This window comes from Salmo salar, chromosome ssa03, assembly GCF_905237065.1.
Source record: "Salmo salar chromosome ssa03, Ssal_v3.1, whole genome shotgun sequence".
Classification (NCBI taxonomy): Eukaryota; Metazoa; Chordata; class Actinopteri; order Salmoniformes; family Salmonidae; genus Salmo; species Salmo salar.
The window spans coordinates 11,427,071-11,451,594 of NC_059444.1; the positions used below are offsets into that span (position 1 = coordinate 11,427,071).

General features: G+C 42.6%; 2 protein-coding genes across 2 annotated transcripts in view; both read left to right on the top strand.

The window, feature by feature from the left end:
* Positions 1-89: 89 nt before the first annotated feature.
* Positions 90-6,602, top strand: LOC106598444 (leptin receptor gene-related protein). Its single transcript, XM_014189486.2, is given in 5 exon segments — positions 90-322; positions 3,107-3,182; positions 3,455-3,641; positions 4,495-4,503; positions 4,505-6,602. Coding segments are annotated over 5 exon segments (396 nt in total). The 5' UTR covers positions 90-306; the 3' UTR covers positions 4,613-6,602.
* A 3,860-nt stretch (positions 6,603-10,462) lies between these two features.
* The window catches only part of LOC106598452 (cAMP-specific 3',5'-cyclic phosphodiesterase 4B), a 95,631-nt gene continuing 81,569 nt past the window's right edge, over positions 10,463-24,524 (top strand). Inside the window, exon 1 of the mRNA XM_014189494.2 lies at positions 10,463-11,056. The gene's annotated coding sequence lies outside the window, so the exon portion shown is untranslated. The remainder of the gene's footprint in view (positions 11,057-24,524) is intronic.

The following is a 24,524-nucleotide window of genomic DNA, read 5'->3' on the forward strand; positions in this document are numbered from 1 at the left end:
AGACCCTGGAGGACTACCAGGCTATTTCAATTAGTTACGATGAAATACTTCAATTCAAGAGCAATTTTACAGCAAGGAATATTTTGCACAGTAGGTGTCAAAAACATTCCGTAGCTGAGCTCAATAATAAAATTGTGAAATATAAATACAGTGGAAATAGAAACGTAGACTAAACGTAGCGAGAACAAATGGCTCCTTTAAGAAAGTCAGCTGACGCAAATAAAAAGTTCGAAGGAGGAAATAGGAAGTCGTTTACGAACAAACCAAGCACAAAGAAGAGAAATTGACAATTTAAGACATAAGACAATGGCAGGTATTAAAGGTAAATTGATTGATACTTGCTCTACACAACTCTCTTGTTTCCATAAACGTTTTCTCCCCGCCACTGGCAAGCCAAGTGCAACATTGTATCGGTTCCACGTATGCTACGAACACTTATTATGGGTCTTGGCTAGAAGGGATCGAGCTTTTGTCAAATAACGTCAAAAGTAGATTTTATTTTAGCGAACCTTTATCCTTTTCCTAACCGTAGCCCTATTTCCCTAACCTGCTGCGTAAATGATCCTAACCTGCTACAAAAAGTAAAATCTGACGTTAATTAAAAAAAACATGTAACCGTCCTAGCCATGATACTTGTTATGGTGTCACGTATAACTTTTACTTTGTTGTGAAGCGTTGCGGTGGCGTATACTGTCACATTGACATGTTAGTTTGTTATCCAGTATTAAAATATAAAATAATTATACAATGTGCTTGTGTATTTCCCTACAGTTAAGACTCAAGTACGTTTTATTTGTCTACTTGAGAGAGTTCGCTTCAAACACACCGACACCATAATTACATACATTTCCAATGAAACGCTGCGTTTTACATTCAGCATTGCTTTCAAATGCAGTTGTGCTGCATACGTTGTTTTATCGAATGTATGCGTCGAACTGTATGTGTATATGGCTTGACAGAAATGGTAGCAGAAGGTGAATGTTGAACTTTTATTGCATATATATATATCAAGATGATGTGTGCTATTTTGCGCAACGACGCTATCGGTGTGTTCGAAAAATGCCTCGATCACACCGACAGTGTTTACATTTTGGTACATCAGAAGTACATTTAATTTCCAATGGAACGTTGCGTTTGCCTTGTAGCAGTGCGTTCTGTGTTTTGCATATGTTGGATTTATACGTCATGCTTCGAATAGACCTACAGTGTTTTACGCAAAGTAGCAAGCAGCATCATCAGGATATGTATCCAGCAAAAGTTCAACATTCACCTTCTCCTACCGTTTCTTTCAAGTCATCTACGCATAGTTTGATTTTATTTAACTAGGCAAGGCAGTTAAGAACATTCTTATTTACATTGACGGCCTAACCCGGACAACATTGGGCCAATTGTGCGCTGCCCTATGGTACTCCCAATCACGGCCGGTTGTGATACAGCCTGGAATCGAACCAGGGTCTGTAGTGACGCCTCCAGCACTGAGATGCAGTGCCTTAGACCGCCGTGCCACTCGGGGAAATAGTAGGCCGCATCATCTGGATATATGTGCAACAACAGTTCAACATTCACCTTCTGCTACCATTTCTGTCAAACCGTCTGCACATACAGTTTGATGCATACGTTCAATACATCCACCGTACAGTATGCACCACACAGAACGCACTGCCTCTGCAACGCTACGCTGCAAGACAAACACTGTTCTATTGAAAATGAATGTAGTTCCGGTTTACCAAAATACAATGACGCTGTCGGTGTGTTGGAGGCGTAAGAGCAGGGGAGACGGCAGTGGCAGACTGGAGCCTGGCCTGTATGGCTTCTTCACGTGGCCACCTAGTCACATCCTTGCCTGGCGTGAACATATTCACTTTTTGTGTGGGTGGGAAGGGGTGTATGATGGGGTTATTCTCAATTGATTCTATGTATTTGTCTATTCATGTGGACAATAAAGTATATCATACACTACCGTTCAAAAGTTGAGTCACTTAGAAATGTCCTTGTTTTTGAAAGAAAAGCACTTTTTTTGTCCATTTAAAATAACATCAAATTGATCAAATACAGGGTAGACATTGTTAATGTTGTAAATTACCATTGTAGCTGGAAACAGAAGATTGAGGACTTGTGAGGTGTCTGTTTCTCAAACTAGACACTAATGTACTTGTCCACTTGCTCAGTTGTGCACCGGGGCCTCCCACTCCTCTTTCTATTCTGGTTAGAGCCAGTTTGCGCTGTTCTGTGAAGGGAGTAGTACACAGCGTTGTACCAGATCTTCAGTTTCTTGGCAATTTCTCACATGGAATAGCTAGCCTTCATTTCTCAGAACAAGAATAGACTGATGAGTTTCAGAAGAAAGTTCTTCGTTTCTGGACATTTTGAGCCTGTAATCAAACCCACAAATGCTGATGCTCCAGACACTCAACTAGTCTAAAGAAGGCCAGTTTTATTGCTTCTTTAATCAGCACAACAGTTTTCAGCTGTGCTAACATAATTGCAAAAGGGTTTTCTAATGATCAATTAGCCTTTTAAAATGATAAACTTGGATTAGCTAACACAACGTGCCATTGGAACACAGGAGTGATGGTTGCTGATAATGGGCCTCTGTACGTCTATGTAGATATTCCATTAAAAATCAGCCGTTTCCAGCTACAATGGTCATTTACAACGTTAACAATGTCAACACTTTATTTCTAATCAATTTGATGTTATTTTAATGGACAAAATTAGCTTTTCTTTCAAAAACAAGGACATTTCTAAGTGACCCCAAACTTTTGAACGGTAGTGTGTATCACGGGCAGTGAAGGCAATCCACACTGCAAACGGTCAACCAGCTCTCTCTTGAGAGAGAGAAAAGAAAATGTAACTTAATTGTGTAAATTCCATTTATCCTTTTATTTATGTTCACGATGGCAGAACCTTATTATTAGTTGCATAATACACTGTTATAAGTTGCATGCTACCTTTTTTTGAATTTGAGTATTTATTTGGATGGGACATTTGGCTGCTTAGAGTGAGTAGACTACTGAGTAGGATCCATCTTTGCTGGATAGCCAGTAAGAACCCTGTCTGTAAAAGTGACAACTGCCTCACCATCTCTGTTTCTGTCGTCCTATAGCGCTGGTTGGCTTGTCCTTCAGTGGAGCTATTGGCTTGACTTTCCTGCTGTTGGGCTGTGCACTGGAGCAGTATGGGTATGTATTTGCCCCTTACCTCTGAAATCTGTGAAGACACTTGTTAAATGGGACCACATATGGAAGTTAGTGGTGTAGCTAACTCTGATGCAATGTGTCACGATTTTCTCCAAGGTGGTTAACCCTATTGGAGCAGTGGTTAGTGTTTCTCCATATGGGCTGGGTGACCCAGGTTCAAAACCGGCAAGGGGTGTTATGTTCTGCATCTCTGATAATTAAATGAATATGAACACAACTGATTTGAACCGGTTTTGTTTTCATTGTTTTCTCAGGGTGTACTGGCCTCTCTTCGTCCTCATCTTCTACATAATGTCTCCTATCCCCACCTTCATATCCAGAAGGCTCAGTGATGACAGTGACGCCGCCAGCAACGCATGCAGAGAGCTGGCATGCTTCTTCACTACGGGCATTGTGGTGTCTGCATTCGGGCTTCCTATCATACTGGCCCGGGTTGCATTAGTGAGTCCTGCCTGATATTGTCAATGGCCAATGACTGTCATGTGTCATTTTAGTTGCTTTATGCCATTGTAAGCTGATTTAGGGTCAGTTGAAGTGTTGATGCTCGTAATGGTCATAATGACTTAGGTAGGTAAAGCTGATCCTAGAATGAATGTAGTTGTGAATGGTAGATGCTGGTACGAGTCCTGATGATACCCAATAATAGCTAAGGTAACTGAAGGTGGCTCCCGAGTGGCGCAGCGGTCTAAGGCACTGCTAGAGGCGTCACTACAGACCCTGGCCTTCCCTGTGGCTCAGTTGGTAGAGCATGGTGTGTGCAACACCAGGGTTGTGGGTTCGATTCCCACGGGGGGCCAGTACAAAAAAATAAAAATAAAAATAATGCATGAAATGAAATGTATGCATTCACTACTGTAAGTCGCTCTGGATAAGAGCGTCTGCTAAATGACTAAAATGTAAAATGTAATTCCAGGATGTATCACAATTGGCTGTGATTGGGAGTCCCATAGGGCCGTGCACAATTGGCCCAGCGTCGTCCGGGTTTGGCCGGTGTAGGCCGTCATTGTAAATAAGAATTTGTTCTTAATAAATGTAAAATAAATAAAGTACTACACCTATATTACTTGTTAGCAGAGCTGTAGTTAACATCTAATAAATCAAATTGATAGGGCACAACCAATGAATGTATCTCATCTAGGTTTTGTTCATAACGTCACACAACAGAAACGTTTAAAAAAATGTTGCAGTGGGGGGGGGGGGGGGGGAGACAATTTTGTCATTGGACAAGTCCATGTAGTCCCTTCCTGTTTTATTCCGTCTGGTGCCTAATGAACATGGCCCTGTCCTCTTACAGATCCAGTGGGGGGGCGTGTGGCCTGGTGATGGCCGGCAACGCTGTCATCTTCCTGACCATCCTGGGCTTCTTCCTGGTGTTCGGCGGGGGAGACGACTTCAGCTGGGAGCAGTGGTAGACCGTCTGTGGATCTCTGGCACAATCCCAAATGGACCCCTAGACCCTACGCCCTATGGACTTGTGGAGATCTGAGATTTGACAGGTGCAAACAATATGGTAGTAGCTTCACCTTGCCCTCTGATAGACTAGGTGGAAGTTTCACCATATTGTTTAAACCAATCAAATCTACTCTGATCTCTAAAAGTGCATAGGGTGTAGGGTCTAGGGATCGATTGGGAGACAGAGTGAGTCAGTCATTCCTGTTAACAGCAAGGTTACAGTGGTGGACGACAGATATGATAAACCAAAAAGCTACTACGGCCTAACGTCGCTACTAACTGACGTTTTAAGAAGCTGATGCTGACTATTTAATGTCCTATTTAATGTCCTATGTTCAAGGGATTGGTTAGTGAGGAGAGGGTGGCACTGAACAGTGTGTCTGGGATGTTAATGGACAATGACACTACGATGTCTGTCCTTTTTTTTTTCTTTCACTGACACCTGATCAGTTTTCTTTTTTTTGTGTTTATAGTATTCGCTCCATTATTCCCTTCAACCTTTTATGCCTTTTCTGTCCCCTATGCTGAGGGAGAGTCATTGAAAACCAGTGTCCTGTCCAGGCAACCCCCCCCCCCGCCCCTCAGTGAGAAGACTGGATAGGTGTTAAGCATATGGTGAAATATCATCAAGGGGAAGTGTTCTTTTAACATCTACACAAGTGTTTAGGGCTAGAGTGGTTGTTTCAGGACAAGGCCCACCTCTCTACATTCATATCTATAGCGCCAGAGGCTAGTTTAAGGATCGTAATACCTTGTACATGAGTTATGAGGGATACTATTGAATGATTTGTCGTAATCACCACACTACACCGTCTGTTTCTACTTCATTTAAGGAGTATTCTGTTTGTGAAAATATCTTTATTTTAAGCGTAAGCATTTCAAATCATCTACTCATTCTTGCAGTTGATTACGTGTGTACCTTTTTTGTTTGTATCTATTTCATATGATCACTTTGGGTATGACTACATAACCAGGTCAAGGTTTCTGTAGTTTGTCGTTTTAAACATGTTGCTCCAAGACAACAAAAAACACTTTTTATTTTAGGCCCTTCTGCAAATGTTTCCACCAATACCAAAGGCCATTTAAGAAATGAAGGTAGACATGATTCATTCCCTCCACTAAGGTTTCTGATGTGTCTATGATTAAACACACAGTTCATATTAATTATGAAAACATCATTGTTATGCCATAAGCTGGTTGTCTTCACTGAGGACAGAAGCTAACATAAGGGTTTGTGAATCATTGTCTACATTTGTAAAGGAATGTTGATTTCACACATGGAATGTAAACACTATATATTTTACGTTTTTTAGACCAGATCTGTTTGTGTTCAAATGAAGTGCCCATGTTTCTATTCACCAACAAACTCATTGACAAGTGCCTGTTAAATATCTATTTTTTACTTACTCAAAAAACGTTTTTATATAACTTATAAAAGTCACTTTTTACATTCTGTACTGGTAAAGCCCGAGAACCTATAGTACATTATAGAATGATGTATTGCAATTAGTGACCAAATGTAACCAGACTACTTTATACTTCGTGATTGCATGTTGCTATAGCTAAGTATGCAGTAGGCCTACTTACAATCAATGTCTTATTTTCACTGAAGGGTCTATTGAAAGGTGTTTCAGGGAGAGTGGCCATATGCAACAACTAAAATACAAGTTTCCAAATCACTGATACACTTGTGCGTGTGTAATAGGACAAATATAAGCACCCACCAAAGAAAAACATATTGAACATTGCTACATGATCTTATCTCATGAATATAATCATTGTTTTATGAGCTATCGTTCATTACTTTGTGTTGCACATGTACTATAGGCATCAACTCGTAACATCACTTTCAAAACACAAGAGGGCGCCAGAGATCTGTATTTCAACTCCTGACATAATAAACCTATACATAGTCTGTTTTCTAACAATTAAAACACTATTGAAATAAAATATTTCCTGTTTTCTTTTTAATATGTCAATATTTCAATGGCCATCTTTTGAGTCCAACATCTTTGCAGTTTTACATCGAAGGGGTTGCAATGAGAGAGAGAGAGAGCTTTGGGACAGAAAGCCAGAACACAAGTGCAGTTTGCTGGCACAGTCACACAGGAGACTTGGTAAGTAAAGAGATATCCATTTTAGGAAACCTTATTACTGAATCAGATATACTTAGACTTATTAATAATGTTAGTTTCTTCTGAGATTGTACTGTATGCAACATTTAACACATTGAGTGATATGCTGATTTAACTATATCACTTGACACTTTTTTTTGTAGTCAACCACAAAAATGATTTCTATACAGAATCGTTGTATCTGTATACCATGGCCATTCCCTAAGTAGTATTCATGGTTGGAGCATTTTAGTAGACACCTGGATTTACACAGCAGCCATAATGACTGGAGACATCTCTGTGAAGAGCTCCCTTGGGAGACATACAGACAGAGGGAGGATGTTAATTGGAGACTAACCAATTGGAGGCTGACCCTAAATTCAGATGATAGGCCTAAACATTGTTTTTCTTTAGTATGTGACACCACAAATAGACTTAACCTTTCAATGAAATCCATTTTTTTTTGTCATGTACACAGTTTACAGCAGGTAGAAAAGGAGCAGTGTAATGCTTGTGTGCAGGTTCCCTCAACATTGCAGTACAATAATCAACATTAATAGGTCAAATAAAAGATTACACGTAACAGAAGAGGTAGTATGCTTAGTAACAGCCTGATATGTACACAATAGGATATACAGAACAGATCATGGATGGATATACAGAACAGATCATGAACAATAGGATATACAGAATAGATCATGGATGGATATACAGAACAGATCATGAACAATAGGATATACAGAACAGATCATGGATGGATATACAGAATAGATCATGGATGGATATACAGAACAGATCATGGATGGATATACAGAACAGATCATGAACAATAGGATATACAGAACAGATCATGGATGGATATACAGAATAGATCATGGATGGATATACAGAACAGATCATGGATGGATATACAGAACAGATCATGGATGGATATACAGAACAGATCATGAACAATGGGATATACAGAACAGATCATGAACAATGGGATATACAGAACAGATCATGAACACTAGGATATACAGAACAGATCATGAACAATAGGATATACAGAACAGATCATGAAGAATAGGATATACAGAACAGATCATGAAGAATAGGATATACAGAACAGATCATGAACAATAGGATATACAGAACAGATCATGAAGAATAGGATATACAGAACAGATCATGAACAATAGGATATACAGAACAGATCATGAACAATAGGATATACAGAATAGATTGTGAATGGATATACTGAACAGATAATGAATGTGCGATGTCAAGTATGACTATTTATTTATTTACAAATATAAAAAGTGGGTATTGGCTTGGTCGTGCAGGATATAATAGAATGGCTCTGTGTGTGTGTGTGTGTGTGTGAGAGAGAGTGAGTATGTTTGTTTATGGATGGCTGTGTGTGTGCCTGTATGTAGGGGTTAGATGTGGGGAGAGTCGGTGCAGCTAGGCTCTAAGGTGCAGCTAGGCTCTAAGGTGCAGCTAGGCTCTGAGGGGCAGCTAGGCTCTGAGGGGCAGCTAGGCTCTGAGGGGCAGCTAGGCTCTGAGGGGCAGCTAGGCTCTGAGGGGCAGCTAGGCTCTGAGGGGCAGCTAGGCTCTGAGGTGCAGCTAGGCTCTGAGGTGCAGCTAGGCTCTGAGGTGCAGCTAGGCTCTGAGGTGCAGCTAGGCTCTGAGGTGCAGCTAGGCTCTAAGGTGCATGTCGGCACAGGGAGACAGCTAGGGTTAGCTGTTCAGCAGTCTGATGGCCTGGCGGTAGAAGTTGTCTCGGAGCCTGTTGGTCCGAGACCCGATGCTCCAATACCTCTTGGCAGATGGTCACAGTGAAAAGTCCGTGGCTCGAGTGACTGGAGTCCTTTATGATCTTCCTCAAACACACAGATGTTCTGGAGGCACAATTCAACTTATTTACATAACGAATTCAATGCCAATTGAATTCACCAACAAAGTAAAAGCAACATGATTACGTGTCTAATGTTTATTTAATTAGAAAGAAATCAATGGCTGTTTTATTTCAGGCCGTCTGTGTGTTGCCATTTTGTGTTTAGCAAAGTGCAACTCTTTAAGAAGACAAAAGGAGATTTAATGGTACATCTGTCACTGTGCTTTGGGTTTATCATAATTGGCATGTCATTGATTCTAGGATGCATTGTGCTGTGAATGGGAGTGTGATGACGCAGGATCGAGGGATTCTATCATCAGACAGATTGGGAAACATTGTGCTGTGAATGGGAGTGTGATGACGCAGGATCGAGGGATTCTATCATCAGACAGATTGGGAAACATTGTGCTGTGAATGGGAGTGTGATGACGCAGGATCGAGGGATTCTATCATCAGACGGATTGGGAAACATTGATGTGATGTGGAACTTGACTTGTGGCTGTGTTCACGATATCCATTTTGTTTTGTCAGAGAGAGCGAGAGCGAGAAGTGTGTGTGTGTGTGTGTGTGTGTGTGTGTGAGAGAGAGGTAGTAGAGAAACTGTATAAGAGAGTGTTTGTGTGAAACTGTGTGTGTGTGTGAGAGATTAAGGTGCAGTTGGATGAATGATTTAAGGCATCATTATGGAGTTCACCAGGGTCAAATAAAACAATATACTGTTGAGACTCAGAGGTACTAACCCCATCTGGCCTTGAAGCTGTGAATACCTCCATGAGGCTTCTGGTCAAAAGCAGTGCACTACTGTATGTGGGGAATACGATGCCGTTTGGGATGCAGTCATGGAGTAATTCAAAGCTGCAAGGCCGGATGGGGTTTGTATACGTCAAGCATAAACTTCAGTATATTGTTTTAGTTGACCCTGGACCCATAAGATTCTGGTCATAAGGCTTTTCAGACTTGAGGAGCCTCTGAGGCAGATATCGATGACACAATAATATACTGTGTGTGTGTGTGTGTGTGTGTGTGTGTGTGTGTGTGTGTGTGTGTGTGTGTGTGTGTGTGTGTGTGTGTGTGAGCGTACGTTTGCTTGTGTGTTTGTATGTGTGTGTCGTGCGTGCCTGTACATGTGTGATTGACGGGTACTATATAGGTCAGGGAGTAGGATGATGGTAGGATGAAAAAAGAAGGGGCCCTGGAATGACCATCCATCATTGGCATCTGAGACAACTTGCCTGGCAACAGCCTAGAAATCAAAACTGTTTGGACCGGCCCCTCTAGCCTTGAACATAATGACTCCTCATAAAGGTATAAACAGATGGTTATAGCCAGTGCTCACAGTTACCTGCCCAACAGTTACCATGCAGGTGCCCGTTTTTTGGAGTAGGGTGAAGTTGCCCCTAGACACTGATCTTGGATCAGTTTTGTATTTCCCCAACTAATGGTTAAAGGTTAGGATTTGGGGCAGGGGAAGCTGATCCTAGATCTGCACCTAGGGGAAAATTCAACAGAGCGCTCACAGCTGGCTGCCCAACAGTTACAATGGAGTTGCATGTCTTTAGAGTTGGCAGGATATCCTGGCCAGTGGCCCCTGCTGGATCCAAAAACTCAGCAATCTAGATGAGGTGAGATATGCAGGGAAAGTTAGGACACTGGGTGGCCCTGCTATGTGGGATGGTTAATGCAGTATTATGCAGTATAATGACTGCAGGATATTTTTAATAGCCTGGCTGGATGGCAGCTGGATTGACTGAGACAGCCTATCAGATTCATGAATGCTGATGATGTCAGTTTAGTGTAATTTCTTCTGTAGGCTGGCCAGAATCAAAACTAAAAGAGGGAAGGAGAGAGCGAGTGGGGAAGCACGGGCAACGGCCAGAGAGAGCGAGTGGGGAAGCACGGGAAACGGCCAGAGAGAGCGAGTGGAGAAGCACGGATAACGGCCAGAGAGAGCGAGTGGGGAAGCACGGGAAACGGCCAGAGAGAGCGAGTGGGGAAGCACGGGAAACGGCCAGAGAGAGCGAGTGGGGAAGCACGGGAAACGGCCAGAGAGAGCGAGTGGAGAAGCACGGATAACGGCCAGAGAGAGCGAGTGGGGAAGCACGGGAAACGGCCAGAGAGAGCGAGTGGGGAAGCACGGGAAACGGCCAGAGAGAGCGAGTGGGGAAGGAAGGGAAACGGCCAGAGAGAGCGAGTGGGGAAGGAAGGGAAACGGCCAGAGAGAGCGAGTGGGAGAGGGATTCAGGGGTGTGTTTCGTCTGTAGTCTGCATCACAGGTAAAATAGGAGAGAGAGAGAAGCACGCGACGGAGCACATAGGATAGTGCTGAAGTCAAGAAGGTTAACAGAGACCGGACCGTATGTTCATACTTCATAAATACACTTAGTAATCTTATAAAGTGGACTACTCTCCGGGTAAGGTGTCTTCTACTTTGTTTTGGGGTTTTTGGTGTGGGGGTCTCTCAGTTAGTAGTAGGCTACCGCCTTTTGTTCATCGAGGGGCTGAGGATGATTTTAACATATCATAGACGTAGCTGTACGGAGGCCTGGCTACCTTATCTAATTATATATATTCTAAACCTTAACTCACCCATGTTTCCCTTTCAAGTCCACAAACATATAGCTGTCGTCCATGCACCTCACCTTGTTTTTCTACGTAGATGTTTCCCGGTGGTAATGAATGTGTCATCTTGCATTCGACTATTAGAAGTTGCTACAGTGTAGCCTGGGTATGCTAACATCTCAAATGACTGCTTTCTCTTCATCTCATCCCATAATCTTGTGGAGGTTACTAGGTTGTCTGTTTTGCATAACTCTTTCACCTGAAACAGCGTAAATCTGTGCAAATCACTGAGTATGCTACCATTAGGTTCAACTAATGACAGAAGCCAAGTTTATTGAAGGGTAAAAGTAACTACCAAAATAAAGGAAAAACAAACCGAGTCTTTATAGGGCGTTGGGCCACCGCGAGCCAGAACAGCTTCAATGCACCTTGGCATAGGTTCCACTGGAGAGATGCGACACCATATTTCCACAAGTCCATCATGTGGTGTTTTGTTGATGGTGGTGGAAAGTGATCAATTGGGTTGAGCTCTGGTGACTAAGACGGCCATATGGTTTTCATGTGCATCAAACCAGTCAATGCCCTGAGGCGGGCGGGCATAGCCATGATAGCCAAAATAATGGTCTACCCAGCCAGCATTTCTATACATAGCCATGGTGCGATGTTAATCGCTTCATTATCTCAGAAAACATACCTGTGTGGACCACCTGCTTTCAATATACTTTGCATCCCTCATTTAGGCAGTTACCCTGAAGTGAGTGAAAGTGATGGAGAAGGGTGTATCTCTAACACACACAAGGTCAAATCCAATTTTATACTTCATAAACTACAGGTGTGGACTAACAGGGAAATGCTTACCTAAGGCCTTACCCAACAATGCAGAGAGAAAGAAAATAGAAATAATAGAAAAGTAAAACACGTAGTAGTAGTAATAATAATAATAATAAGATACACAATGAGTATTGATTACTTGACTATATACAAGAGGTACTAGTACCCAGTTGATGTGCAGGGCTACGAGGTAATGGAGGTAGATATGTACATATAACTAGGATTAAAGTGACAGAAAATAAACTGCAGCAGCGTATTTGATGAGTCTTAAAATTGAGTGCAAAAATGGTCAATGCAGATAGCTAAATAGTTAACCAAATAGCTACCCGGACTAACTCTTTAGCAGTATTATGGCTTGGGGTAGAAGCTGTTCAGGGTCCTGTTGATACCAGACTTGGTGCATCAGTACAGCTTGCCGTGCGGTAGCAGAGAGTACAGTCTTATGACTTGGGTGTCTAAAGACACCGCCTGGTATAGATGTCCTGGATGGCAGGGAGCTCGGCCCAAGGGATGTACTGGTCCGCACGCACTACCCTCTCGCCGCAGGGGTGGTCAACTCCAGTCCTCGAGGGCCTGATTGGTGTCACAGTTTTGCCCCAGCTAACACACCTGACTCCAATAATCACCTAATCATGATCTTCAGTTTAGAATGTAATCAGATTAATCAGCTGTGTTTTCTAGGGATGGAGAAAAAGTGGGACACCAATCAGGCCGAGGACTGGAGTTGCCCACCCCTACGTCGGCTGCTAAGCAGGTTCCATACCAAGGGGTGATGCAGCCAGTCAAGATGCTTTCAATGGTGCAGCTGTAGAACTTAAGGATCTGAGGGCTCTTTTCAGCCTCCTGAGTGGGAAAAGGTGTTGTCGTGTCCTCTTCACGACTGTGTTGGTATGTTTGGAACATGACAGATCCTTAGTGATGTGGACACTGAGGAACTTGAAGCTCTCGACCTGCTCCTCATCAGCCCCGTCAATGTGAATAGGAAGAAGACTCAAGGCTGTAATCGCTGCCATAGGTGCTTCAACAAAGTACTGAGTAAATGGTTTGAATACTTATGTAAATGTGATATTGAAGTAATTTTTTTAATAAATTTGTTAACATTTTGAAAAACCTGTTTTTGCCCTGTCATTAAGGGGTGTTGTGTGTAGATTGAGTATTTGTATTTAAAAAAAAAAAAATCTATTTTAGAATAAGGCTGTAATGTAACAAAATGTGGATCAAGTCAAGGGGTCTGAATACTTTCCGAATGCATTGTACCCATGAGTTTACCATTCAAATTGCTAGGGTTAGAGGTTCCAACTTCCAAGCCCATTCTATCCATTCGTGTGCTACTGCAAGACTCATTTGTTTTTTTTTTCAGAAAGGAGCAACAAAGTTTCATCGCTTTGTTAAAGAGTCCATGTTTCGGCTAAGAGCCCCAAAAAGGCTAGAGCCCTGGTCTTCATCCATAACTGTCGGTTATAAGGTCATTGTCCCAGCCCTATGTCAGGGAAGTGAAAATTCAATCCCAGATCCACACTTTGTCTCTGGCTGGTCTCTGATATGAAATATCAAGTCTGTGGCTGCTGGAGCTGATGCACCATAGTGTGCGGTGCCTTTTGACGTATCAAAATATACACACAGAGGGAATATGCTTTTGGACTTTGCCTAAAGGCCATCTATGGTACAGTTGAAGTCGGAAGTTTACATACACTTAGGTTGGAGTCACTAAAACTCGTTTTTCAACCACTCCACAAATTTCTTGTTAACAAACTATAGTTTTGGCAAGTCGGTTAGGACATCTACTTTGTGCATGACACAAGTAATTGTTCCAACAATTGTTTTTACAGACAGATTATTGCACTGTATCACAATTCCAGTGGGTCAGAAGTTTACATACACTAAGTTGACTGTGCCTTTAAACAGCTTGGAAAAATCCTGAAAATAATGTCATGGCTTTAGAATGGCTTTTTTCTGATAGGCTAATTGAGTCAATTGAGTCAATTGGAGGTGTACCTGTGGATGTATTTCAAGGCCTACCTTCAAACTCAATGCCTCTTTGCTTGACATCATGGGAAAATCAAAAGAAATCAGCCAGAAAAAAAATTGTAGATTTTCACAAGTCTTGTTCATCCTAGGGAGCAATTTCCAAACACCTGAAGGTACCACGTTCATCTGTACAAACAATAGTACGCAAGTATAAACACCATGGGACCACGCAGCCGTCACACCGCTCAGGAAGGAGACGTGTTCTGTCTCCTAGAGATGAACGTACTTTGGTGCGAAAAGTGCAAATCAATCCAAGAACAACAGCAAAGGACCTTGTGAAGATGCTGGAGGAAACAGGTACAAAAGTATCTATATCCACAGTAAAACGAGTCCTATATTGACATAACCTGAAAGACCGCTCAGCAAGGAAGAAGCCACTGCTCCAAAACCACCATAAAAAAAAGCCAGACTACGGTTTGTAACTGCACAATGGGACAAAGATCATACTTTTTGGAGAATTGTCCTCTGGTCTGATGAAAGAAAAATAGAACTGTTTGGCCTTAATGACCATCGTTATGTTTGGAGGAAAAAGGGAGACGCTTGCAAGCCGAAGAACACCATCCCAACCGTGAAGCACAGGGTGGCAGCATCATGTTGTGGGGGTGCTTTGCTGCAGGAGGGACTGGTGCACTTCACAAAATAGATGGCATCATGAGGGAGGAAAATGATGTGGCTATATTGAAGCAACATCTCAAGACATCAGTCAGGAAGTTAAAGCTTGGTCGTAAATGGGTCTTCCAAATGGACAATGACCCCAAGCATACTTCCAAAGTTGCGGCAAAATGGCTTATGGACAACAAAGTCAAGGTATTGGAGTGGCCATCACAAAGCCCTGACCCCAATCCTATGGAAAATTTGTGTGTAGAACTGAGAAGCATGTGCGAGCAAGGAGGCCTACAGACCTGATTCAGTTACACGGCTCTGTCAGGAGGAATGGGCCAAAATTCACCCAACTTATTGTGGGAAGTTTGTGGAAGGCTACCCGAAACGTTTGACCCAAGTTAAACAATTTAAAGGCAATGCTACCAAATACTAATTGAGTGTATGTAAACGTATGACCCTCTGGGAATGTGATGAAAGAAAGAAATAAAAGCTGAAATAAATCATTCTCTCTACTATTATTCTGACATTTCACATTCTTACAATAAAGTGGTGATCCTAACTGACCGAAAACAGGGAATTTTTACTAGGATTAAATGTCAGGACTTGTGAAAAACAGAGTTTTTAAATGTATTTGGCTAAAGTGTATGTAAACTTCCGACTTCAACTGTAAATTTGATTCACATATAGGTGCGCATAGTTGAAGCTTTGACAGACGCCTGGTAGGTCGGCCAAAGCTGCACTTTGAATTATGTTCCCATCTGCAGACATTTTGAAGTGCCGTAGACTTGATTTCAGTACATGTCATCTAGTGAAATTCACATGGGACTTGACCCATCCATGGTCTCCCGGTTGACAGTTCCTCCGTTATCCTTCTCTTTCTGTCACTGTGACTCAGGAGGGATTTTAATCCGTCAGGCAACACAGTCCACAGCCATTGAATGGAGGTCATTGACTAAGTTCTTACACCGTCAGTATATTAAATCAGTGATACGTCAATGGAGTTTCAGTGGGTTGCCCTCAATATGATCAAAATGTGTGTTCGGCAGCGACAGACTTAGTTACCATGCTGATTTTATTGTGCTCATTCAGCTCTCCTATCAGACGATAACTCACCCAGATCAAAAATGTGTCCGCGCAATTAGATTTTCCTGCGACGGGTGGCCGGGTCACTTAACTACAGCGCTCTGCGTTAGCGTACTTAAAGCCTGTGATGAATTAGTATTAATTGGAAAAAAACATTTAGATCCACAATATCTATTCCATGGGACAAAACTAGATCCAGGGTATGATTGTAAGCATTTCTCTGGAAGATATATACCATGCGTACCCTACCGTAACTACTGTTCTCCAGTTATTGGAGAAGTTTAATGGCCAATTGTCTTAGAAACAAGTGCTCTACAAAAGGGGGCAGTTGGTGGCCTAGTGGGTAGACAGGCGAGCCAGCCAGCACCCGGAGGGTTTCCTGTTCAAAATACCGGTCCGGTGGGAAAAATCTGTCTGGAACTGAGCTGGCAACCAGAGGATCGCTGGTATCAAATGCTCAATGCCGTTGTGCCCATGAGCAAGGCACTTAACCCATCACAACACAACTGCCCATATGGCAGCACCTCTCTCTCTCTCTCTTTTTGTGTGTTGGAGGGGTTGGATCAAAAGCCGAAGTCAGATTTCAGTTGGACCTTGTGTGTAATTGATCAATAAAGTGATCTTGATCGTATACATTTTTGTGCACATAAAAGCTTTGCCCAGCCTTATGTCAAAGAGGGCAGGTAATAAGCACATGCTTCGTGTAGTTTCTGGGTGTGGGTACTCAGTGGGTCTACTGCAAAAAAATGTATCCAAAAAGATCCCAAAACTGGCATACTATATGTCCTAAAAACTATATATATTGTCATTGGGAATGTGGAATCATGCCAATCCTATTGGCTTGCTTTGGGACTCATTTGGAGGAGACAAGTGTCAGTCATCCCAGAGCTCTGTAGATGTACAATGGCATCTGAGTTTGAGTGTTTGACCATTTTGGCACCCATAGTTCAAAGACCATTACATTCTACTAAGGATGTAAATTACAATGTTATTGTCATGGAACATTTGGTTCCAACATGGCCAAAACTAGTTAACAACCCAGTATCTCTGGCAGTGCCCTGGGGTAGTCTGTCTTGTCCAGGCTGTGTCATATACAGTAGCCCAGCGTTATCTCATCTCACAGCTGCTACACACTGCTGTCTCTCTGTCTCTCTTTCCCTCTCTGTCTGTCTCTCTCTCTTTCCCTCTCTGTCTGTCTCTCTCTCTTTCCCTCTCTGTCTGTCTCTGTCTCTCTTTCCCTCTCTGTCTGTCTCTCTCTCTTTCCCTCTCTGTCTGTCTCTCTCTCTTTCCCTCTCTGTCTGTCTCTGTCTCTCTTTCCCTCTCTGTCTGTCTCTGTCTCTCTTTCCCTCTCTGTCTGTCTCTGTCTCTCTTTCCCTCTCTGTCTGTCTCTGTCTCTCTTTCCCTCTCTGTCTGTCTCTCTCTCTTTCCCTCTCTGTCTGTCTCTCTCTCTTTCCCTCTCTGTCTGTCTCTCTCTCTTTCCCTCTCTGTCTGTCTCTGTCTCTCTTTCCCTCTCTGTCTGTCTCTGTCTCTCTTTCCCTCTCTGTCTGTCTCTGTCTCTCTTTCCCTCTCTGTCTGTCTCTGTCTCTCTTTCCCTCTCTGTCTGTCTCTGTCTCTCTTTCCCTCTCTGTCTGTCTCTCTCTCTTTCCCTCTCTGTCTGTCTCTGTCTCTCTTTCCCTCTCTGTCTGTCTCTGTCTCTCTTTCCCTCTGTGTCTCTCTGTCTCTCTTTCCCTCTGTGTCTCTCTGTCTCTCTTTCCCTCTCTGTCTTTGTGTCTCTCTCTCTCTCTCTCTCTCTCTCTCTCTCTTGCTGTCTTTGTGTCTCTCTCTCTCTCACTGTCTGTTGCTCTCTCTCTCTTTCTGTATCTGTATCTGTCTTGGTGTGCCATCTGTCAGTGGCCTACATCTCCCTGCTCGCTCTTTCCATCAAGCACTGCTAATTCTCTCTCTGAAGAAACAAACTGCTGTCCCTGTTTTTGTCTGTGTGTTGTCTTTCTGTCTTGTTGGCATGTAGATAAGCATTTGAGACACTTGGAAACACTTATTGATGTCTATAACAGGCCAAACGTTGAAGACCAGTCAACTGTCTTGGGATTTGTGGTCACAATGTTAAGTGGCCTACAAAGGTCATGTGCTATGACTTTTGGCTTTGACCCTTTGATATGCATGCCTAGAGAGGATAATTCAATGTACAGTAATTGATCCATGGTCAATAAAAATAAAAAAAGTATCAAGAAAGTAAATTGGGATAACATGTTCAATTCATGATCTGGAGGCAGTTGACATTGGGGTTGAGATGATTAGATTTAAAGGATGTATTCATAAATGATCTTATATAATATTAAACAGGTTTCCCATGATACAATTATTTATATATACACGTCGGAAAGTATTCAGACCACTTGACTTTTTCCAAATGTTATTTTACAGCCTTATTCTAAAATGGGTTAAATAAATAAATAAAATAAACATCCTTAGCAATCTACACACAATACCCCATAATAACAAAGCAAAAACACGTTTTTGGAAATGTTTGCAATTTTATTTTAAATAAAAAACCGATACCTTATTTACATAAGTATTCAGACCCTTTGCTATGAGACTCGAAATTGACCCTTTGATATGCATTGCAGTCAATGCCGATCTTCTGAAATAGATTAGCCTAGATAGGATCATTCAATGTACAGATTTGGAAAAGCACACAACTGTCTAGAAAAGGTCCCACCAATTGACAGTGCATGTCACAGCAAAAACCAAGCCATTTGAAGGAATTGTCAGTAGCGCTCCGAGACAGGATTGTGTCGAGGCACAGATCTGGGGAAGGGTACCAAAACATTTCTGCACCATTGAAGGTCCACAAGAACACAGTGGCCTCCATCATTCTTATGTTAGGAACACCTCACCAATATCCAATGGTATAGAGTGGCGCGAATTACAAATACCTCAAAAATTGATTTTTTGGTTGTTATTCTGTCTCTCACTGTTCAATAGACCTACTATTAAAATTATAGACTGATCATTTCTTTGTAAGTGGGCAAATGTACAAAATCAGCAGGGGATCAAATACTTTTTCCCCCACTGTACACAGCTTTTCCTTGTTCAGTAGCTCCAGTGAAATGTCTCCACACATCAGATAGTGCCTGTGGAATTTTCCTGTAAAGATTCAATTTTTTTGTTGTAAAAAAAACAATACAATTCCATGTACAGTTAAATAGTTAAGCAGTTAAGCAACTCCTTTTGTAAGATAAATGCTTTAGAATGAAACATGCAAGCTAAAACACACATGGAAGCAAAAACTAACTAGCAGAAATTGGTAACAAGTTAGAAATTATTTAAAACACACCTTTTCTGTAGGCTACTATTTACTAGTTAACAAAGGATCATGTATGTCATAAAATATATTCACCCCACCCAGTATTGTAATCTAAACCTACCAGAAAGCATGTAGTCCTTGGCTCAGACAGTGTAGTACTGTGGGCTCAATAGCACCTCATTAGTGTGCAAGATCTTGAGAATCAGCTGTACATGTGATGGAAGAGTGCACTGCACATGTGATGGAAGAATGCAAAGCACATGTGACGGAAGAATGCACTGTGTGTGCAGAGGGTTGCAATTCCATTGAATTGGGGATAGTTTAACCAAAATATGCCACAAGACCTAGAATTGCCTTAAGTGTATCCCACAAAAAAGGTTCACTGTTATAAGCTAACTTTTTTGATGAATTTAAGCAAAATTCCCGGGTCTAACTTCCCATGAAAAATTTCCGGAAATTTCCCGGAAAGTTTCCGACCCTTTGCAACCCTATTGCTTTGTCATTATGGTGTATTGTGTGTAGATTGATGAGGGGGTGAAAAACTATATAATACATTTTTAATAAGGCTGTAACATAAAATGTGGAAGAAGTCCAGCAGTCTGAATCCTTTCCAAAGGCACTAGGTGTGTGTATATATATATATATATATATATATAGAGGACAGGGAGAGTTTATGACATTTTAATGTGCATCAGTTGGCAACAAGATCATATTTTACAGCAAATTCATCAGATAACATGAATACAAAGCTGGCGAGAGGTGGTTAGAATAGGATGGGAGACCAAGAGTCCCTGTAACCAATATAGTCTAGAGTCCCGAGTGTGTGAACAACCAGTCTGTCCCACGGTCGGGTAAACAAGCAAGTTCATAGTCAACAAAGCAAGCAGGAGTCATGAGACAAATGGCATAAAGCACAAGAAAAATATATATATAAAGACTTAGGGCTAGCCATTGTAAGTTCAGAGTCACTCGCCCCAACAAGAACTTGAGTAGCTCTCTATCAGTCCAGTAGGCTAACATAGCTAGTAAGTTTCTGACTTCCGTTTCCTTTCCACTTGCAAAAGGAGGTCTTTAGCTTGCTATATTTTTTCAGTTTTGGTGAATGGTCCTTTACGTCATAGATGATTAATGGATAGCTGGAACTCTAGCCATGTAATGTCTTAATGGGCACAGATCTATCCTCAATTATAATCTGCTACTCATCCCTGAATATGGCCAAGCCAATTCTAGTTTAGTACCCCATGCAGCAATGGAAGACGGTTCTTCTTTGGTTTCATTTCCATTTAATCTGTCTGTATATCTGCAGCATCCATCAATTCTTGACTTGTTATTTATTTTTTTATTTTTTAATCGTGCAGACGGCGCCTTTTCCTCAAGGACAGATAGACGTTTCATATACCCCCAAAATAAGTGAATTAATATTAATAATTGTACCAAGATGGCCTTGAATGCATTCACTGTTCTTCACGTGGTATTTCAACGTAATGTTAACGCAATTGAACACATGACATCTTTAAACTCCTTTGTTTTGGTTTCACAAAAGCAATCTTTGTATGGGTGACTGGATGTCCAATGACCTGGAGTGTGTGTTGGGCATTGCCTCACCCTCTACACAGTCTTCCTTTGTACACTTATGTCTTGTGAGACAGAGGATGTTCTCTCTTTACTGTAAACATTATGATTGAGGTCTCATCTGATATTCGTATTGTCTGACTGAGCTCAGAAACCCTCTGCCCCTCTGGTGTACGGCAACGGATATCCCATTGTTAGTTCATGTGAATTCATAGCAGCTCTCAAATTGTTATTTATGACCCAGGGGATTTGAGTGGAGATTGGGGGTGTATGGCATCCCCCTTGTTGACTAAAAAACCCACGTTAACAGAACCGCACACCACCACCACACAACTAATACCACCCCCCTTGTTAACTTTTGACAATTGGTCCTCTGTGTGTAGCCCATCATTTAGTGTGTGGCTTGTGGGCTAATCAACACGGAGGTGACATTTGACAGCAGTTAGCCAGTTAGATCAGTGGTTCCTAAACCTGTTATAGTCCCCTACCCCTTCAAACATTCAACCTCCAGCTGCGTACCCCCTCTAGCACCAGGGTCAGCGCACTCTCAAATCTTGTTGTTTTTGACCATCACTGTAAGACTGCCACTCACACACTCATTCTTATGTTTCATAAATGTGAGTTTGTCACATCCCAGCTTGTGGAAAGTGACAGAGCTCTTATAGGACTAGGGTACAAATAATAATAATCAATCATTTTGCTCTTTATTTAACCATCTTACATATAAAATCTTATTTGTTCATCGTGTATAACTCACCACAGGTTAGTGAGAAGGGTGTGCTTGAAAGGATGCACATAACTCTGCAATGTTGGGTTGTATTGGAGAGAGTCTGTCTTAAATCATTTTCCACAGACAGTCTGTATTTAGTTTTCATGCTAGTGAGGGCCGAGAATCCATTCTCACATAGGTACGTGGTTGCAAAGTGCATCAGTGTCTTAACAGCACGATTTGCCAAGTCAGGATACTCTGAGCGCAGCTTTATCCAGAAATCTGGCAGTGGCTTCTGATTGAATTACATTTTCACAGAACCGCTTGTTGCAATTTTGATGAGGCTCTCTTGTTCAGATATCGGTAAGTGGACTGGAGGCAGGGCATGAAAGCATAACATCCAGTTGTTTGTGTCATCCGTTTTGGGAAAAGTACCTGAGTAATTACGCACCCAACTCACTCAGGTGCTTCGCTATATCACATTTGATATTGTCTGTAAGCTTGAGTTCATTTGCACACCAAAAAAATCATACAATGATGGAAATACCTGTGTGTTGTCCTTGTTAATGCACACAGTGTTATCAGTGTTATTGTTCAAATGTACTGGAAATGTTAAAAAAGTACTGACACTGGAATCATTTCACCAAGTTTTATATTGAAAACCAGCAAACAACATAAAATTAGCAGCACTATGTGCTTTTTGTGTGCATAAACATTTAACATAATAACATTAAAGATGGCACCATGTGGCCATGAGAGGTAAACGTTTCCCTAGTGCAGGTTTAAATGAACACAACCTTAAGTAAGCAAATCAAGTAAACAAACAAATAAAATTAGCAGCACTCACTTTGTAGTGAGACATGGCAACCTTTATCAGCCTCAGAAAGCCAGGTCTCTCCTTTATCAGCCTCAGAAAGCCAGGCCTCTCCTTTATCAGCCTCAGAAAGCCAGGCCTCTCCTTTATCAGCCTCAGAAAGCCAGGCCTCTCCTTTATCAGCCTCAGAAAGCCAGGTCTCCTTTATCAGACTCAGAAAGCCAGGCCTCTCCTTTATCAGCCTCAGAAAGCCAGACCTCTCCTTTCAGCCTCAGAAAGCCAGGCCTCTCCTTTCAGCCTCAGAAAGCCAGGTCTCCTTTATCAGACTCAGAAAGCCAGGCCTCTCCTTTATCAGCCTCAGAAAGCCAGGCCTCTCCTTTATCAGACTCAGAAAGCCAGGCCTCTCCTTTATCAGCCTCAGAAAGCCAGGCCTCTCCTTTCAGCCTCAGAAAGCCAGGTCTCTCCTTTATCAGCCTCAGAAAGCCAGGCCTCTCCTTTATCAGACTCAGAAAGCCAGGCCTCTCCTTTATCAGCCTCAGAAAGCCAGGTCTCTCCTTTATCAGCCTCAGAAAGCCAGGTCTCTCCTTTATCAGCCTCAGAAAGCCAGGTCTCTCCTTTATCAGCCTCAGAAAGCCAGGTCCTTTATCAGACTCAGAAAGCCAGGCCTCTCCTTTATCAGCCTCAGAAAGCCAGGCCTCTCCCTTATCAGACCCAGAAAGCCAGGCCTCTCCTTTATCAGCCTCAGAAAGCCAGGTCCTTTATCAGGCTCAGAAAGCCAGGCCTCTCCTTTATCAGCCTCAGAAAGCCAGGTCTCTCCTTTATCAGCCTCAGAAAGCCAGGTCCTTTATCAGCCTCAGAAAGCCAGGCCTCTCCCTTATCAGCCTCAGAAAGCCAGGCCTCTCCTTTATCAGCCTCAGAAAGCCAGGCCTCTCCTTTATCAGCCTCAGAAAGCCAGGCCTCTCCCTTATCAGCCTCAGAAAGCCAGGCCTCTCCCTAATCAGCCTCAGAAAGCCAGGCCTCTCCTTTATCAGCCTCAGAAAGCCAGGCCTCTCCTTTATCAGACTCAGAAAGCCAGGCCTCTCCCTTATCAGCCTCAGAAAGCCAGGCCTCTCCCTTATCAGCCTCAGAAAGCCAGGCCTCTCCTTTATCAGCCTCAGAAAGCCAGGCCTCTCCTTTATCAGCCTCAGAAAGCCAGGCCTCTCCCTTATCAGCCTCAGAAAGCCAGGCCTCTCCCTTATCAGCCTCAGAAAGCCAGGCCTCTCCCTTATCAGCCTCAGAAAGCCAGGCCTCTCCTTTATCAGCCTCAGAAAGCCAGGTCTCCTTTATCAGACTCAGAAAGCCAGGTCTCTCCTTTATCAGCCTCAGAAAGCCAGGCCTCTCCTTTATCAGCCTCAGAAAGCCAGGCCTCTCCTTTATCAGCCTCAGAAAGCCAGGTCTCTCCTTTATCAGCCTCAGAAAGCCAGGTCTCTCCTTTATCAGCCTCAGAAAGCCAGGTCTCTCCTTTATCAGCCTCAGAAAGCCAGGTCTCTCCTTTATCAGCCTCAGAAAGCCAGGCCTCTCCTTTATCAGCCTCAGAAAGCCAGGCCTCTCCTTTATCAGCCTCAGAAAGCCAGGCCTCTCCTTTATCAGCCTCAGAAAGCCAGGCCTCTCCTTTATCAGCCTCAGAAAGCCAGGCCTCTCCCTTATCAGCCTCAGAAAGCCAGGTCTCTCCTTTATCAGCCTCAGAAAGCCAGGCCTCTCCTTTATCAGCCTCAGAAAGCCAGGCCTCTCCTTTATCAGCCTCAGAAAGCCAGGCCTCTCAACAATTGGAAATGGCATCATGTCCTTTTTATTTATTTATAATTTTTGTCCTAATTGTTATTATTTTTTTATTTTTTTTTACTGCATTGTTGGTTAAAGGCTCGTAAGTAAGCATTTCACTGTACGGTCTACACCTGTTGTATTCGGTGACAAATAAAATGTGATTTGATTTGAACCTATTTCAGTCCAAGTCAAGCACTGATGCCGACTGAACAATAGATCCATATTTAGGGTATTGCGGAGCCATTTTATGTGCTGGGGTAAAAAATATAATCCACTAACCCTTACCTGCAACTTGAACGTCCCCGGCGAGTGGTCATGCATTTTGCCCGGTGCATTTATGTGCCCTGTTGCCATGGTAACTGGTCCCTTCCACATCAACAGGCAGTCCGTGTAGAGCTGGTCTTGATGTTGAGGTTATGATGATTCATCATGCTGTAGCAATAGTGGGGTGTGGTCTCTGAGTTGATGAACCCCCGCATGAAACCTTTGTCGTTTCCCACCTTTTTTCATCACCTTGACACAAGATCAAAGCGTCCAGATGGGGCGGCAGGTAGCCTAGTGGTTAGAGCG